The sequence below is a fragment of the Scleropages formosus genome, chromosome 23 (genome assembly GCF_900964775.1).
Source record: "Scleropages formosus chromosome 23, fSclFor1.1, whole genome shotgun sequence".
NCBI lineage: Eukaryota > Metazoa > Chordata > Actinopteri > Osteoglossiformes > Osteoglossidae > Scleropages > Scleropages formosus.
In genome coordinates, this window is record NC_041828.1 from 20,781,570 (window position 1) to 20,800,369 (window position 18,800).

Genomic DNA, 18,800 nt, shown 5'->3' on the forward strand with positions numbered 1-18,800 from the left:
AACACATATTCATTTACATTTATTTATTTAGCAACGCACACACAAAACAAGCGTGAGAAACTGCAAATGCATCTGATGAAATGTCTTACACTAAAGCTCTTCGGATGCTTATTTGTCTCACAGAGGATCACGAAACAGCAGATGGATTAAGAGGACTACACTAAAGCCATTGTTGAAGGGTTTTAATATTAAGTATTCTGAACAAAAGAGCAAAGTGCAACATAACCAATATCTGTTATACTTCCCAACTTCAAATACTGTACTTTCAAGGTCATGTCACACCTACATAAGTCAACAACAAAGCTTATTCTAAAACAGTTAAGTGTTTTGGTCTAAATATAGAACAGCTTCAAATGCATTAAAAGACAGTAGTTACAGTATGTGCCTAAACCTGTGAGAATTCTGAAATCATTTTGTAAGGAGAAAACATTACAACTTTAACTTATTAAAAGTCTACTGCAGCGATAACAGGAAACCCTCAACCCTTATGTTTGTTCAAAGTGCAAATATGAAACAACTGAATGAACTGAATACGTGCATATTTGCATACTTAAGACTTCCATGACAGTCTGTATTGAGAAGTGGAAGCCATTAATGTACACAAGAGTGGAACGACATGGCCGTTTGCTCCATCCCTGTGTCTTTTACTTGTCCAAAGTCATAACAGTTACAGGGAGCTGGAATTCAGGGTCTCTACAGTTATGCCAACTTGCTAAGAGGATGAAGACCACGAATGCGTGTGGATCTTCCGTGACTTGTCTGGAACGTTGAGGCCATGATTCAGTCCACAGGCTTCACCTGTGTGGCTCCCTCCAGCTGTCGCAGGGTCTCATCCCACTGGGAAAACTGCTTGGAGAGCAGGAACATCTGAATAGGGTCAAGGTGCAACAGTGTTAAGCACACAGACATACCAGCTCTGGAGCTCACTGACAATGAAGCCCGCAGTGGGGCTCACTTCCAGCACAGACACCCTGTAGATACTAACATCCTGCTTTACCACATTAAGACTGAAGTTCATTGCCAGTGTAATTACACCACCAACACAGACAATTACCCTGTTCTCTCCTGCATGGACTCTCCTTCTGTGACCTCCATTACCCCCAATATGAAGGTTCTCTGACTCTCATAACATCAAATACACTACTACTTCCTCCATGTAGATTCCAGCTGAGTGTCCACATGACTGCACTTCATCACACTTAGTACCTATGGCACAGTAGGTACCGCTGGTACCTGACAACTCCAAAGCTGTGGGTTCAAATTTGGCTCAGTCTGTGTGCAGTTTGCATGTCTTCCCTGTGTTTGCATGGGTTTCATCGCATAGTCCAAAGACATATTTCAGGTGAACTGGTTACTTCAAATTGCCGTGAGAGAGAGAGAGAGAGAGAGAGAGAGAGAGAGAGAGAGAGAGAGAGAGAGAGAGAGAGAGAGAGAGACTGTCCTGTGATAGACTGGCATGCCATCCATGGCGTACCGTGTCTCAAGCCTTGTGTTTTTAGGATAGGCTCTGGACCACCATGACCCTGCAATGGCCAAGCTGTTAGAGATGATGGATGGTCAGTTAAATTGTAATAATTCCACATGCTTTATCTTGTGGAAATCTTATTCTGACATGACCTATATCACAAAGGATGAGTGACATGAGCTCAGCAAGCACAAGTAAAGTTGCACATAAGTCATAAAACTATCATGATTACCTCAACACTTTCACCTTACAATATGGAAAGAGTTTTTATCTATAATCGTAAAGTGTTTATATCTGAATACCCAACTTTGCTACCTGGACACTCAGCTCAAAAAAGAAAGACTGAATAATATGCAAAGGTGATTTTAAGTGCATATGGAAAAGGATACCATCTTGTTGTAATCTTCAAATTGCTTCCTGACCTCCTCTGATACAGCCTGAGTCTGGTCCTGGGGAAAGACAAAACTGGACTGTCAGACATCGCTGTATTGCATTACACAACTTGCTGAACGTACTCTGGTCCAAAGTGCCTTACATAACAGTTTTCTTTGAAATCATGCAGACCCTTGCAGTGAATAGTTAACAGTACATTCTGAATTTCATTTGCAAAACAGGGATGTGTCAGATGTGAGGCCTGATGCCATTTGGAGCTCACTTAACCTAGTTATCCTTCCACACTGTTCCAGATGAGCTCATCTCATCTGTCTGTGTGTGTATGTGTGGGAAAGGGAAAAACACCACAGTAAAATCTCATACCTGCTGTCTGATGTGGATCTGGGAGAGCCGCTGCAGTTTGGTTGCATGCTCTGGAACAGCTGTTTGGGGTACAGGAGTTCAAAAGTTAGAGGTGATCATTCCCATAACTGACAACAATGGCCTTCGTATAGCTCCAGTAACAGACACATACACACAAGTGCCCATAAAGCGCAGAGCCACCACCTGCTCGCTTGATCCGATCCCATCATCACTCCTTCAGAACATTTCCCGCAACTCGGTGGCATGGTGGCACAGCAAGTAGTGCTGCTGTCTCACATTGCTGCAGTGGTGTGAGAGAACGTGGGTTTGATCCCCGCTCAGTCTGCGTGGTGTTTGCATGTTGTCTGCATAGGTTTCCTCGCACAGCCTGAAGACATGCTGTTCAGGTTCTCCCATAGTGTGTAAATGTCACAAGAGAGCGTGTTCCATTGATGTATAGATGAGTGACCCATTGTAAGTAGTATATCTACCAGTGTAAGTCACCTTGGTGAATAAGGTGTGTGGGCTAGTAACGCTACATAGTATCAATTCTAAGCCCTCTGGAGAAACGCATCTGCTAAGTGAATAAACGTAACGTAAACTCTCCTCCTTCATCTCTACGATCATCAATTTCATACTCACCTCTGGCTGTTTCCCAGCTGCCTTCAAAACCACTATAATTTCACCTGTTTTTTTTTTTTTTTTTTTAAAACCACCCTGGACCCCAATGTGGTTGAAAATTACAGACCGGTCTCTCTCCTCTCCTTCCTGTCTAAGACCCTAGAGCGGGCGCCCTGTGATCAACTGTCTGATTTCCTCACCCGGAACCGTCTCCATGATGGTTATCAGTCTGGTTTCAAAGTTGGTCACTCTACTGAGACCGCCCTTCTGGTGGTATCTGATGCTCTCTGAGCTGCCTCCCTCTCCTTGGTCCTCATCCTCCTCGATCTGTCTGCAGTGTTCGACACTGTCAATCACTGGTTTCTACTCTCCTCTCTTAACCAGCTTGGGATCGAAGGTGCGGCACTAAGATGGTTTGAGTCCTACCTATCTGACAGATCCTATCAAGTGGTCTGGCGGAGCGCTCGTTCTTCCCCTCTGTCTCTCTCAACCGGTGTTCCGCAGGGCTCAGTATTGGGTCCTCTTCTTTTCTTGATCTACACCTCCTCCCTCACTCCGGTCATAGCCTCCCATGGATTCAAATACCACTGCTATGCTGATGATACCCAGCTCTTCCTCTCCTTTCCACCTGGTGCGTCAGACATCTCCGCACACATTGCTGCTTGCCTGTTGGACGTCTCTTCATGTATGATCACCTCCAACTCAACCTCTCCAAACCTCTCGATCAAACTGGACAACTCACCCATTTCGCCTACCTCCTTGGCTAAGAGTCTGGGAGTAACGATTGATGCGAGTCTGTCATTCTCTCAGCACATCGAAGCCACAACCTGGTCCTGCAGATACATTCTGCATAATATTCGTAGGATCTGTCCCTATCTCACTACCGATTCTGCCCAACTACTTGTCCAGGCCATGGTGAGTTCCCATCTGGACTACTGCAACTCTCTCCTGTGTGGCCTTCCTGCTACTGCCATCAAAACTCTGCAGCTTCTACAGAATGCTGCTGCACGAGTTGTGTTTGATTTGCCAAAGCGTTCCCATGTATCTCCTCTACACATTTCTCTCCACTGGCTTCCTATAGCTGCCAGAATCAAATTCAAGACCCTGGTTACTGTCTACAAATGCATCAATAAAACCGCTCCCAGCTATTTACAAGACTTAATCATCCACTACAACCCAGCCAGACCCCTTCGTTCATCTACTTCAGCTCACTTGGTGGTCCCGCGCACGAAAGGTAAAGCTCAGAGGTTCTTGGTTCCGGCTCCGTTGTGGTGGAACGACCTTCCCCTGTCACTCAGAACTGCGGAAACTCTGTCTATATTCAAGAAGGGTCTGAAAACTCACCTTTTCCGGATCCACTTCGCCCAAGATCTCTCCAGCTCATTTACGGTGCAATTTTTCACGCACTGTAACTTCATGACCATCCCGATACAACCTTTATTCAGCCACTACGCCGGCATTGTATTTGCTTATTTGTATACCTTAGAATATTTAATTAAAAAAAATGGTGGGAGGGTATCAGGATTTGTCTATCCTGTGTTTTATGCACCTACTTGAACAACAAACCTCGGTGCAGCAAGTGGTAGGTAACAAACTAGGTTTACTTGAGACTTTCATGTCTGCAGCTATGTCTCTTTCTTTTAATGTAATGCATACATTGTACTTTTGCTGAGATGTACATCGCTTTGGACAAAAGCGTCTGCTAAATGAATAAATGTAAATGAAATGTTAAGAAGTATACAGTGATGAAATACATTCAAAAATCAGCACAATGTGATAAATATGACACCTTCTGCCTAAGTGATGGAAACATCACCCATTTATACGGACAAATATTGCACTGGATCCACCGAGGACCCTTTGTGATGCCTCTGCCCTGACCTTTGATGTGGCTGCTGTCAAGGAGGGGCTGCAGAGTGCTGACCTGTTCCAGCAGAGCTGCCTGGGACAACAGGAAGTCCTCATCTGCACAGGGGACAGAAGGACGAGTTCAATACATTACACTATGTTATAGTGCCATATACTGCATGTCACCATTAAATGTGTGACACATCCAAAAAAAAAAAATCACCCCATCATCCAATTTATTCCAAAAACAAATTCATTCTATCCATTCATGCATTTTCTTTTTCAACTGAGGGCTATTACGCAGAGCTACTCACCAGCTAAAATGAACTCTAGCTTTACAGAGTCAGGGAGAGCAATGTGGTCAGTGAATTGAGGATCCAGGTATTTCACGAGGTCCTCAACTAGAGAGCAGGAGGAAGAGAGGAGGTTTCAGATGTTACAAACTTTTACTTCCACACACATCTACTAACAATACTTTCGAAACGATCAAAATAAGCACAGGACAGGTTTACAACAGCATAGAGACAGTACACCAAGAAAAGACTGGGAGTTTCAGTTGTGAATTAACAACAAAATAGTTAAAGAGAAATCAAATATTTCGATAAAGGTTTCTTGGAAAGTTCAGTGTACCTTGGTCCAGTAAGTCTGCAATTTATCACTTTGCCAGAAAAAATGGGTGAAAGTGCCTGAAGAGGCTTTGCACTTAAAGCACAGCCGAGATCACTGGAAATACCCTGTGAAGATGCACTGGTGTTAGATACATTCTGTGAATGAAACAAAGTTTTGTTCCTGGATTCTGAGGGAGGTGCAGGAAGGGAAGAGGTCTGTGTTATAACTGAACACATTTTGACTATTGCTGAGTGTTATACAGTCAGACTAATGACTACTCTTAAACCATCTGATAGTTTGTTGTGATATTTGCTTCAATACATGCTTAGTAGCTGTTCATTTATGACATATACTAGAAAATAAGATTGATCAGTGTATTGTACATATACATTTTTAATGAAAGAAGGTTTAATAAATTGTAATGACATCGGGTGTAGTGTTGCATGTGGGAGAGTTGGAATAGAGAATCGGGAAGTTCCGACTTCAGAATTTCTTTACATTTACTCATTTAGCAAACACTTTCTCCAAAGTGACTTCCAACGAACACTATGCAGCCCACACCTTGTTCACCTAAGCTGACTTACACTGCTAGACACACTACTTACAATGAATCACTCTATACACCAGTGAAACACCTTTTTTCTATTACTCACACACACGCTATGGGTAACTTTTTAGAGTCACCAATCCACCTGAAGAGCATGTCTTTGGACTGTGGGAGGAAACCCACGCAGACACAGAGAGAACATGCAAACTCCACACAGACTGAGCGGGGATCGAACCCACGTCCTCTCACACTACGCAGGCGCTGTGAGACAGCAGTGCTACTCGCTGTGGCACCATGCTGCCCGGCAAGGTAGGTTCCCTCATCGCTTTTACAGCAGAAAGTGTGACCCCCTACTGCAGAGTGCATCTCAGGACCGGGCTATGGTCAGTTACCCCAGTAATCTGGCAGTGAGTAATGACCCCGTTTCGCAACAGAATCATTTACTGTTTACACTGACAGCTCTCATCAACATGAGATCTGTGTTGCTGAGGGACCTCAGTTCCCACGACTATTCTCCATTAGTCTCTAAGGTCAAATTGTGAATGAGTGTTGAGGCAACGCGATGCTCAATGAATCATGATATGATGTTCAGACGTTTTGCTCGTTTCACTCAACTTTTTTTGTGCAAAATTTTGACGCGCTCCCTCTTGTTGGCCGTGTTGCCGAGGGCGGTCTGGATCCTCGCTACTGAGTCGGCAATCTGGTGGACAAAAGAGAGGCAACACACACATTACTGTAGGTAAATGCAATTTTTTGTTTACTCTGACGTAAATTTGACTTAGCAGAAACGTGTCTGCTCGATCTGATGAGTGCGAAATGTAATGCTTTCGCTCCCCGTTGCTCTGCAGGCCAGGGAAACGCGTGACCCAAGTAGCGAAGGGGTAATTAGGTGATGTTAAGTCAAGTTAGGTGGCGTTAGCTGGAGGTGTTGGGCGTTGTCGGACCACCCTGGCATCCCTGCCGGATTCATACCTTCACAGACTTGCTCTTTCGGGCTCCCCTTTCTCCATAAACACGCCCTTCCAACTCCTGAAGACGACCTTCCAATCTCTGAAGACTGTTGCCGCCCTCCATCATGACAACTTCACGAATTATATCAAGAGAACGAAGCCGCAGTACGGAAAGAAGACGTAGAAACAGAAGAAGCGAAAATGGTGGGTCACTGAGGGCGTTCGGCGTTTTACTTCCGGGTTACTGTCCTTTTCTTCTTCGCTGGTTTTGTGCGTAAACAGCAATGAAACTCTGTGGCGCCACCTACTTTGGAAAGGTGCGCACAGGCAACACTCCGCATACACTACACGAAGCGTAGCTAATAACAAAAACTGAAGCTCAAAACTCCACACGAAGACAGTTCAGTCCCTTTCTTCATGCCTCTAATAAATAAACATGCAAACAGATAAATAAATAAATGTGTTTTATACACACACATAGGCCTAGATACACATGATACAGAGAGCGAGTTTTACTGGGTTATACTCATGATATAATCGGCGTCATCACGTGTTGCAGGTAGTGTTTGCGTGGATTTCCTCCGAGATTATTATTATTAGTGTAATACCACCTAATTCTTTAAATAATACTTAAATTAATCACTTAAGACTTTTGCAACTCCTCTGTAATGTTATTGCCTTATACTATAAGTTATAGAGAATTTCATGCAAGTTCATATTTTAAACTGAGAAGTAAGGCTTTCTTTTTACTTTTTAGAACCTTTTTGCTCTTAAAGGCTTTCTTTCAGACTTTTTTTTTTTTTTGCCTTTGAGTTCCTTATTAGAAGGAGAGTTCAAAGGTTTCAGAAGTCAAAAGATGCACAGGAGAATCTCCCAGGGAAGCCTTTGGTGTGAGCAAATATGACTGAAAAACTGTGTTTATTTGCTTAGGCTGTAAAAACATAATGGTCATAGGGTTTATTGGCTCCTCTTTTACTGAATTTACATTTACTTCTCTCAATTATTTACAAACGCAGGAGTACATTGACCACTTTCACTCCATCTAGCTTGTTTAATGCATCATTTTTCCACCTCATTAATTTTTTTGCTTGACATGCTCAAAGTGATGAATGGAGTGAAGACTTACTATAGGGGAAAGGAAGCCCCCTGCACTGTCTACTGATTAGTTTTCTGCTCCTCGCTAGAGGGAGACAGTGATTGAAGAAACATCCTGTACTCTATCTGGAATGTGCCTAAGGAAACCAAGGCTCTTACCACATCACTGTGTCTCATCCACAAGTTGTTGCTCATAGGTAAACAGTCATTTTCTCAGCTGAGATGATTTAGATGAAGCAGCAGGTGAAAGAGCTTGTATAACATGCGCCATTCTAGAAAAGTGGGCATCGTTCGAGAAAAGTGGCTTCCTTTTCAGTCACGCACTTGCACATTTAGTGCTCCTTGCCTTAAAAAGCCGCTCAGAGAAAACGATCACTGATGCCCATGTGTGCTGAAGTTGTCAGACTGAAGGAAGGAAGCTTCAGTAATGAACAGATGCAGCAACACATCCTCACCGAGCTGCACGTTTTCCCGACACAAAGGTTGCCATGACAACGTGTGCCAACTTCCATGGCAGCTTCACAAACAGGAGACCGCATTAGCAGTTTAACGATGTCAAATTCGACTCATTTTATTTTCATCTTTTGAAAACCACCCATCCCATTCTTCACACGCAACTATTTTTGCTGCACTCTGAAAGCGTTTTGAGTGTGTTTACCTGAGGGGAGACTTCCTGTTTGCTACAGTCTGAGATGAAATAAAAGCAGTAATATCCTGGACAGGAGTAACAATGAGGGGAGACTTACAATTACGTGCCTTGAAAGCGCCGGGTCGATCCGCTCCATTTTATATTTTTATTTATCATCAAGCAGAGGGGTGGCATACGTGCAGAACTCTTCTGCTTCATGTTCATGCTGACAGATAAAAGGAGGACAGGAAGGCCCAGGATGGATTGCTGTCTACAGATGCTGTCTACAGTGCAGATGGCCATTTTACACCTTTGTCATCTCACCCTTATGCCATGACTTTTTTGTAACATGGCATTAATAGGTGATAAACTTAAAAGATGAAAAGCAATTTTTTTTCTTTGCACTTTTTGCAGTTGTAGCACCTCTGGAGCCCTGCATAACGCAATTCAGAAACTTTGTGATTACTCTGGGTGACCCCTGACCTGATCATGTGAAGATGCTGGTCTCATACATTCTGAACTATAATCAACTTCATGTACTCCGCTGTCAGATTAAATTAATGTATTCTTCTTCTTCTTCTTCTTCTTCTTCTTCTTATTATTATTATTATTATTATTATTAATACATATATACATAATAATAATAATAAGAAGAAGAAGAAGAATCTGTCCATGGTGTTCTGGGCAGTGTAAGCCTCATGGACACCCAGCCAAGTTATAAACAGTTCCTTCAAGGCAGCCAAAGATTTGGTGACAGAGTTAATTCATATTCATATCAATGTACACCTCATTTGCTGCAAATCAGGAATCACGGTGGAGATTCACTGCCACACGTCATCTAGCAAGGCAGAGAGCACTCAGAATAGCGTGTACAAAACCAGGCTCTTTCTCACACACACACACACACACACACACACACACACACACACACTCTGAAACCACTTGTCCTGAGCAGGGTTGTAACAAACCGGAGCCTAACCTGGCAGCACAGGGTGCATGGCTGGAGAGGGAGGGGACACACCTCGGACGGGACACCAGTTCATCGCAAGGCACCCCAAGCAGGACTCGAACCCAAGACCCACCAGAGAGCAGGACCTGGCCAAGCCCACTGCGCCACCGCACCCCGTCAAGTGCTTTCTCTGATTTCTGATTTTTTTTTTTTATTAAAAAAAATTACTTTGTGTTACCATGTATTTGTCAGCGTGACACTCAGGGCACTTTTTTAGTTTGTGCTCTTTGAGTGGAGAAACCGGAAACTGGAGGACTTCAGAACAGCAGGTGGCTTTTAAGAGGTTGCAAAGAAGTGATTTCTATGGCTGGAAGGAAAAAAAGGCTATTTTGGTTCAAGTGTATGAACAAGGCCTGAGATAAACTTTAAAAAGTTTCAGTTTCAAGCAAATCATGATAGTGTATTGCAGAAATTTGGAAAGCTATAGAAATTTTTTTAATCACTTAACATATCAGGCATTAACCTGGTAACTTTTATTACAATATTTACCTATTGTGAACCAGCCAAGGATCAGCAAGGGATTAATAAAGTATTATCCTGTCCTTTCCTCTGATCATATTAGTGTCTCCAGCAATTGTGTGGATACTGGCTGTTTTAAATAATGCTAAAAACTCTTCAACAAATATAGATTGAAGTGGAACAAAAAAATGGGGGTGTGGTGGTGCAGTGGGTTGGCCCACAGTCCTGCTCTCCAGTGGGTCTGGGGTTCGAGTCCCACCTGGGGTGTCTTGCGATGGACTGGCGTCCTGTCCCTAGGTGTGTCCCCTCCCCCTCTGGCCTTACGCCCTGTGTTACCGGGTAGGCTCCGGTTCCCCACAACCCTATATGGGACAAGCGGTTTCCGAAAATGTGTGTGTGTGTGTGTGTGTGTGTGGAACAAAAAAAATTCTGGAAACTTTAATGTATTTTGACAGATGTGGTACCTTCCATGTTTGTAACTGCAGTTTGAAATGAACAGATGTCATCCCTTTATAGCCTGTCTCTGGCAGCTGTGTGTGTGTGTGTGACAAGAGTGTCTCTCCTCCAGCCTCTGACCTAGCACTCCTGGGCTCCATGCTTTCCAACAGCGAAGGTCCTGTAAGTTCGTGCAAGGGGTCGCCCACCCCCCAGTCCACATGATTCAGGCCCAGTCTGGTTTTCATCCTCACACTCAGTGAGTCTTCTGCACGGGAATAGAATCAGAACCTACCACCATCTGGACCGAATTCTTATGCCTTCGGCACGATCCCACGTGTTTGCCAAGCTGTGCTCTCCCTGCCCACATCACAGTAAGTAGCCACTTTTAACTGTGGCCATTGAACCTGCCAGGTGGATGTGGAGCATTAAAAATACCCATGCAGCCTTATCCATATTTGGGAAAACGTTCATCTGTTTTACTGCGCTCACGGTACATGGATGAGTTGTTGTCTACAGGTGAAGGTGTTTCTCAGTGCCCAGCTGGCATGAAACCTGGTAAAGTTCTGTTTAGCTGAAAGGCAGCAAAAATCAATCCATCCCAATGTCCATCATTAACTGTTTGGCCAGTGCAGGGTTGCAGTGGTCCAGTGTCCATCCCAGAAACACAGGGAGTGAGGCAGGGTACGCCCTGGATGGGATGCCAGTCCATCACAAGGCAACTCCACACACACACACACACACACACACACACACACACTATGGGCAATTTAGAGACACAGATCCACCCAAAACTTCCTCCATCAGACTGTGGGAGGTAACTCACATGAACACAGGACCAAAAAAGCAACATTTTCAAATGTTTCAGTCCCACTCAAAAAATGTTTCCAACTTATTACAGCCATAAAAAACACTGTAACCACACTGGGACGACACCTCCTGCCTGCACAGTTACTTTCCATTGGGATGTTAGCTGCCCAGTTCTACACGGCAGAAATGAGCGTCACGTACGCTGGAGTGTGTGCAAGCCTGTGTGTGGACGTGAGTACCATAGTGTTTCTGTGTAGGAGACGTTAGTCAGTGCCACAGACGAGCATGCCATCTTACCCGTGACTCATGGAGCCCACGGCACGGTAAGCCGCGGAAAGCTCATTGACTGGGAAGTTAATTGCCTGGATTTTCTTTTGAGTCAGCGACCGGCCAGTGACGATGCCACTTCTTCTTCTGATGGAAGACGACAGCCACTGAGAACAGCCAGCTTGTCGTCGCCGCTAGAAAATGGGACTCTTTTACACACAGCTTTGTCCTTCTGCGGTGACGTCGCCACCACCAAAGTTCCCAAAGGGTCGTGTTTTTAGCCGTGGGCAGGACTACACACGTGGACCGGTGCTACTCGGTGCTTCAGGCTTTCCTGTGGTTTTCTCTTTAAACTCTGAGCCACGACGTGTGAGTGCTTCTAAATATGGCTGAAAATGACGTGCAGCTCAACGCACGGCATTTTTTATGGCTGCTCTGCTTCCAGCACAGGTGCTGTGCCCCAAAGTGGAGACAAACAGACACTCGGAATGGAGCTTAGTGGCACAGGTGACAGAGTAATTTTGACAGTACAGCAGCAAGTTTCAAAATTTACATTTGTTTATTTAGCAGACACTTTTCTCCAAAGTGGCTTCCAATGAACTCTATGTAGTGTTATCAGCCCACAAGCCATATAGACCAAGGTGACTTACACTGCTAGATACACTACTTAAAATGGGTCACTCCTCCATACATCAGTGGAACACACACACTCTCTCTGTCACTCACATACTATGGGTGAACCTGAACAGCATGTCTTCAGACTGTGGGAGAAAACCAGAGCACCCAGCAGAAACCCACATAGACTGAGCGGGGATTGAACCCACATCCTTTCGTACCATCTAGGTGCTGTGAGGGAGCAGCGCTACTTGCTGTGCCAGCCCAATTTAAAGTCTACCACATGAAATATTCATAATCTCCAAGTGAACATCATCAGATTTCAGCTTTACATTCAGACATGAGCCATAAGAAAGTGACACCCCCCCCCCCCCACCACAGGAGTGTCCAAATCAACTATAGCAAACACAGTGAATCTCTCTATAAAAAATGAAAATTTTAAAACCTTTATGTGAATTGTAGAATTATCACAAAAAAAACAGCTTCAGAAACAGATGATAAACATATTTGTTTAAAAACATCACTTTTAGAAACCTCTTATCACCTCTCATCTGATATTGATTATTTGACAGCAGATTTTCCATCCATTCATCCATCTTCCTCCGCTTTTATCCGGGGCCGGGTCGCGGGGGCAGCAGTCCGATCAGAGTCCTCCAGACTTCCCTCTCCCCGCACACCTCCTCCAGTTCCTCTGGGGGAACCCCAAGGCGTTCCCAGGCCAGCCGGGAGACATAGTCTCTCCAACGTGTCCTGGGTCTGCCCCGAGGCCTCCTCCCAGTAGGCAAGCCCGGAACACCTCCCTGGGAGGCGTCCAGGAGGCATCCGGAACAGATGCCCGAGCCACCTCAACTGGCTCCTCTCAATGCGGAGGAGCAAGCGGCTCTACTCCGAGCTCCTCCCGGGTAACTGAGCTCCTCACCCTATCCCTAAGGGTGCGCCCAGCCACTCTGCGGAGGAAAACTCATTTCTGCCGCTTGTATCCGCGATCTCATTCTTTCGGTCATGATCCAGAGTTCATGACCATAGGCGAGGGTAGGAACGTAGATAGACCGGTAAATTGAGAGCTTCGCCTTACGACTCAGCTCCCTCTTCACCACAACAGAGCGGTACAATGACCGCATTACTGCGGACACCGCACCGATCCGTCTGTCAACCTGCCGCTCCATTTTTCCCTCACTCGTGAACAAGACCCCGAGATACTTAAACTCCTCCACTTGAGGGAGCAACTCCCCCCTAACCCAGAGGGGGCAATCCACCTTTTTCCGACTGAGAACCATGGTCTCGGATTTGGAGGTGCCGATTCTCATCCCCGCCGCTTTGCACTCGGCTGCAAACCTCCCCAGTGCACACTGCAAGTCTTGACCTGATGAAGCCAACAGGACCACATCGTCCACAAAAAGCAGAGACGAGATTCTGCGGCCACCAAAACAGACACCCTCCTTTCCCTGGCTGCGCCTAGAAATTCTGTTCGTAAAGATAATGAACAGAATCGGTGACAAAGGGCAGCCCTGGCGGAGTCCAACATGCACCGGGAACAGGTCTGACTTACTGCCGGCAATGCGAACCAAGCTCCTGCTCCGGTCATACAGGGAACGAACAGCCCGTAGCAACGAGCCCCGAACCCCATAATCCCGAAGCACCCCCCACAGGATGCCACGAGGGACACGGTCGAATGCCTTCTCCAGGTCCACAAAAACACATATGGACTGGTTGGGCAAACTCCCACGAACCCTCCAGCACCCTAGTGAGGGTATAGAGCTGGTCCAGTGTTCCACGGCCAGGGCGAAAACCGCATTGCTCCTCCTGAATCCGAGGTTCGACTATCGGTCGGATTCTCCTTTCCAGTACCCTGGCATAGACTTTCCCAGGGATGCTAAGGAGTGTGATCTCCCTATAGTTGGAACACAATTTCCGGTCCCCCTTCTTAAAAAGAGGGACCACCACCCCGATCTGCCAGTCCAGAGGCACCGTTCCCGAACTCCATGCGATGCTGCAGAGGCGTGTCAGCCAAGACAGCCCCACAACATCCAGAGACTTGAGAAACTCGGGGCGGATCTCGTCCACCCCCGGAGCCTTGCCACCGAGGAGTTTTTTTGACTACCTCAGCAACTTCAGCCAGGGTAATGGACGAGTCCCCCTTCAAGTCCCCAGCCTCAGCTTTCTCTACGGAAGGCGTGTCGGAGGGATTGAGGAGATCCTCAAAGTACTCCTTCCACCGCCCGAGGACATCCTCAGCTGAGGTCAGCAGCGCACCACTTCCACTGTAAACAGTGTTCGTGGAACACCGCTTCCCCCCTCTGAGTCGCCGGACGGTTTGCCAGAATCTCCGTGAACCGCCACCTTACCGTGGTGGAGGGGTTTGAGTGCCTGAATGAGTCCAGGAGCTATGTTGTCTGGGGCTATATGCCCCTGGTAGGGTCTCCCATGGCAGACAGGTCCTGGATGACAGACGAGACAAAGCGCGGTTCAAAAACCCCTTATGAAGAAAAAATCAAGGCTTTCGTTTACCCCGCCCGGTATGGGGTCACCGGGGCCCCACCCTGGAGCCAGGCCTGGGGGGAGGGGGGCTCGCATGCGAGCGCCTGGTGGCCAGGTCTATGCCCACGGGGCCTGGCCGGGCTCAGCCTGAAGCCATGACGTGGAGCCGCTCTTCGGTGGGCTCACCACCTGCCGGAGAAACCGTAAGGGGCCGGTGCATTGTGATTTGGGCGGTGGTCGGGGCCGAGTGCCCGGCCGACCCAAACCTCGGGTGCCAACTCTGGTTTTTGGGACAGCAGATTTTCATTACAGGAAATAAAAGTGATGTGCCGTCCTGACGTGACTATCAAAGTTTCTAAGTTAGACTTGATATCACATCTTGGGTTCATGGACAGCACACCGCAGAAGTGAGTGATGTAGCACTTGTTAATGAGATCAAAAAAACTGAAAGTGAGACATCCCTTAATGATCTCCGAAGGGCATGATAGCACCTTCATATGACCCAACTGAAACCAACTGCCTACATCGAACCTCACTGGAGGAGCTCCAGTGCCACAGAGTACCTAATATTATGCAAAAACTGACCTGAATACATTTAAAGTCTCAAAGAGCATCTGAAGGCATTACAACAGCCAAAGAGTATCAGTGAATTGCTGTTACACTCATAATGTAATGGGTGCAGCTCTTTAGTATTACATTTGAATGCTCAACAGAAATAATCATATGATTTTATAATAATAATAATCCTACAGTGATCAGGAGCACACATTGTCCTGCACCCTTTGAAATGCCGTGATCTTTGCACCATCTTTTAATGTAGTGAGAACTTCCCAATATCACTGGCAAGATCTTCCCACAGTGTTTCACATCGCGCACTGGTCTCATCATAATTCAGAGACGCACACTCACTGTTACTACTTACAGAGCTGCTTGAAAGTATGTGAACCCTATGGGATGAGATGGCCTTTATTCCTGTATAAAATATTAAAATAAACTTATCAAATCTAAATGTTAAGTGTTAAAATGAATGTATAAAATGACAAAATGATTGGTATAAACAATGCAACTTGGGGTTCACTTATTTTTGCACCTGCACCATTTTCATTTGTCTGCTACAGACACGACTCTCTCCAAAGCAACATATGGAACCGATAATTACGCACCTTTGTGTTAGATGAGAAAGACTGCTTCTCATTGAATTACGATTTTATGGTAAAAATAAGGGATGCAAGGGGTTCAGATATTTTCAAACAGCAATGTACTTACTTACTTACTTATGCTTACTACCCCTCTTGGGGCATAGGCTGTCAACAAGGGTTCTCCAGGCATCTCTGTCCTGGGCCAGTTTTTCCAGTTTTCCCCAGGTGTGGCCCATCCTCTTGGCTTCTGCATCCAGGTGGCATCGCCATTTGGTTTTTGGCCGGCCTCGCTTCCTCTTGCCTTGGGGGTTCCACGTGAGGGCTCTTCTTGTAGTGTTTGTAGCTGGCTTTCGCAGGGTATGGCCGATCCATCGCCAGTGTCTTTGCAGGGTATCATCTTCTACTGGTTGTTGTCCTGATCTCTGCCATAGCTCTTGGTTGCTGATGATCACAGGCCAGTGGATCCTGAGAATCTGTCGCAAACAGTTGTTGATGAATGTCTGTATCTTTTTTGTGGTGGTAACGGTAGTCCTCCAGGTCTCTCCTCCATAAAGTAGGACTGACTTTACGTTGGAGTTGAAGATTCGGGTCTTGGTCTTGACTGTCAGAACTCTGGACCCCTACACGTTCTTCAGCTGCAGGAAAGCTGCCCTTGCCTTGCCTATTCTGACTCTGACGTCGACGTCTGTCCCACCCTGCTTGTCGATTATGCTGCCTAGGTAGGAGAAGCTGTCCACCTCTTATAACGCTTCACCTTAAAGTGTGATTGGAGAGTCCTTGCCTGCACTGACCCTCAGTATCTTGCTCTTCCCTCTGTGGATGATGAGACCCACTCGTGCTGAGTTCTCTGCCACAGTGCTGGTCTTCTCCTGCATTTGTTGGTGGGTGTGTGAGAGGAGGGCGAGGTCATCTACAAAATCCAAGTCATCCAACTGTTCCCAAGGTGTCCATTGGATCCCAAGCCACTTCTTGGCTGTGGAGGTCTTCATCACCCAGTCGATCACAAGCAGGAACAAAAATAATGACAGGAGGCATCCTTGTCTAACTCCTGTTTGCACCTGGAAAGCGCTAGTGAGCTGCTGACCATGCACCACCCTGAAGGTCATTCCGTTGTAGGAGTTCCTGATGATGTTGGTAACAGCTTGCGTAGCTGCTTAAAATTTCAGAAGCTGTAAGTACAGCTCTTTCCACTATTAAGTCTCGCATGATGTGGCTCCGTACTCCAAGCCAGGTGGCCAACTCTTCCCAGGTCTCATCACCATTCAGCAGGTTCCGCTGAGACCAGCACCCCCATCTGATTCCAGCTGTAAATCAGCTGTATAAATGGATAAAACTGTTGCGAGTCAGTAAATATTCTAAGTCGCTTTGTAAAAAGAGACCACAGAATTAATAAATAACTCAGTTCTGAAGCGGTTATTCCTCATTGTTAATTTCAAGAGCAGATGGTCATTCACGTTGAATTACAATAAGTGCACAGCGCACAAAGTCCAACTTGTAAAGCATCAAATCTCGGCACATGAACAGAGATTATTCCAAAGCACAATGAGCTGTTGGCAGCACAACATCCCTACTGCATACGGCATTTACTGCATAATATAGCATAAGCAGAGGGCAACTGTCCGTGCTGTAATTTCACAGTATCATGGCCAACCATCAGTGACCTGGGCTGCTGTCTTCCAGAAGGATACAAATTGTTTCTTACAAATTCACCACATTGAATACAAATGGCAATGAAACCCAGAAGAATTTGCGCAAACATCCTATCGCACTGGTTAGTTAATCATCACAGTGTGTCATGTGTAGGTATGGCTCAGTGTTCTACACAGAGTATATGAGCATTTAGGGCAGAAATAATCATATTCTTGACGCACAGCTGTACTTTAGAGAGATCAGCGATCAGCTTCCGACAGAAAGGGACTATGCTTTGGCCATTCGACAGCTGGCTAATGGGAAGAAAAGCACTCAGAAGGCACCTCGAAGGAGCAGGTGATGCTGGATTGTGCTAAGTGCACTGGTTTGGCAGGGCTGCTGTAATAACTGACACACAGCCACATATTAATGCCAAAATGTCAGCAGGGAAGTGAGAGAGAGAGAGCGAGAGAGAGAGAGAGGTGTGTGCCAGGCTATTGCGGTGCAAGTACAGTTCAGGTTCTCCTCTGTGCCATCTATGTGTCTTTACTATACACCAAACCCTTTCAGGGGTCATTGCTCTTCCCAGTCATTTTCTCTCACTTCAAATAAGATTAGAAAGAACTTTAACATCAATGTTCCATTACACTTTATCATGGATCTTAAAGCACAATTTTTTGCTCTGATACTAATAAATGCCGATAAAGCACACCCAGTCAGACAAGGACATCAAGACTGATAGCTACACTCTTGGGTGTAATAGTGTGACACACTTCTTTAAACTGGAGTGTCTAAAAGTTGAGAGAAAACTGAAATCTGCCAAGTGAGGGTCCTCAAGAAAGGAGGGATGGAATTATTACAGAAAAGCTCCCGATACAACCCACCTCTTTTATCTGAGCTCATAAAAAGTTATTTTATTGTATGTTATCAATGTCATATGAACTTCTCAGGTGCAGAGAAATAAATAAATCAGATAATACTCATCAGTCCTTAATATACATATGCACTGTATTGGGAGGGTCAAATTACCCTTGTTTGAGCACTGGACATGTCACTCCTTATCATACTTATAATATGAGTGCTTCTTAATAATGAGAAAAGAACAACTAAGCCCTAGGACTGCGGTAGTGTATTGGTTAGAGCTGCTGCCTTTGAACCCGATGCTTGCAGGTTTGATTCCCTTCTCCTCCCAGCTATAGTATCCTTAAGCAAGGTACTTACCCTCAGTTGTTCCAGTTACATTATCCAGCTGTATGGATAGGTAATAATTATAGTAGATTAACATTGTACTTTGCTTTGGAGAAAGCATCAGCTAAATGTATAAATGTGACATTTTCTCCACCCTGTGTGTGCATGCATCTTGTTAAATCCAAGTCATTTGAAATGATGTTGCTTCTCAGAAAAATCCCAGCAGACTATAAACTGAAAGGTAGTGCTCTCCTTTGGTTTTCTACTTTTTTG

At 45.5% G+C, this 18,800-nt stretch overlaps 1 protein-coding gene across 1 annotated transcript; it reads right to left on the reverse strand.

Moving 5' to 3' along the window:
• Positions 1-36: 36 nt before the first annotated feature.
• Positions 37-7,010, reverse strand: dctn3 (dynactin 3 (p22)). Its single transcript, XM_018765885.1, has 7 exons — positions 6,798-7,010; positions 6,441-6,525; positions 4,984-5,070; positions 4,703-4,786; positions 2,222-2,280; positions 1,855-1,914; positions 37-867 (listed from the first exon to the last, which is right to left on the reverse strand). Exons 1-7 carry the CDS (start codon positions 6,900-6,902, stop codon positions 781-783), a joined length of 567 nt encoding a protein of 188 aa, XP_018621401.1. The 5' UTR covers positions 6,903-7,010; the 3' UTR covers positions 37-780.
• Positions 7,011-18,800: the final 11,790 nt, after the last annotated feature.

Bases quoted from the DNA above. Each gene is read 5' to 3' on its own strand.
- dctn3 (XM_018765885.1), bottom strand. From the start codon at position 6,902: ATGATGGAGGGCGGCAACAGTCTTCAGAGATTGGAAGGTCGTCTTCAG. The intron at 6,526-6,797 runs GTATGAATCCGG...TTTGTCCACCAG, and splicing joins GAAAGAGCAAGTCTGTGAAG to ATTGCCGACTCAGTAGCGAG. The intron at 1,915-2,221 runs GTATGAGATTTT...GTCTTTCCCCAG, and splicing joins AGATCCACATCAGACAGCAG to GACCAGACTCAGGCTGTATC.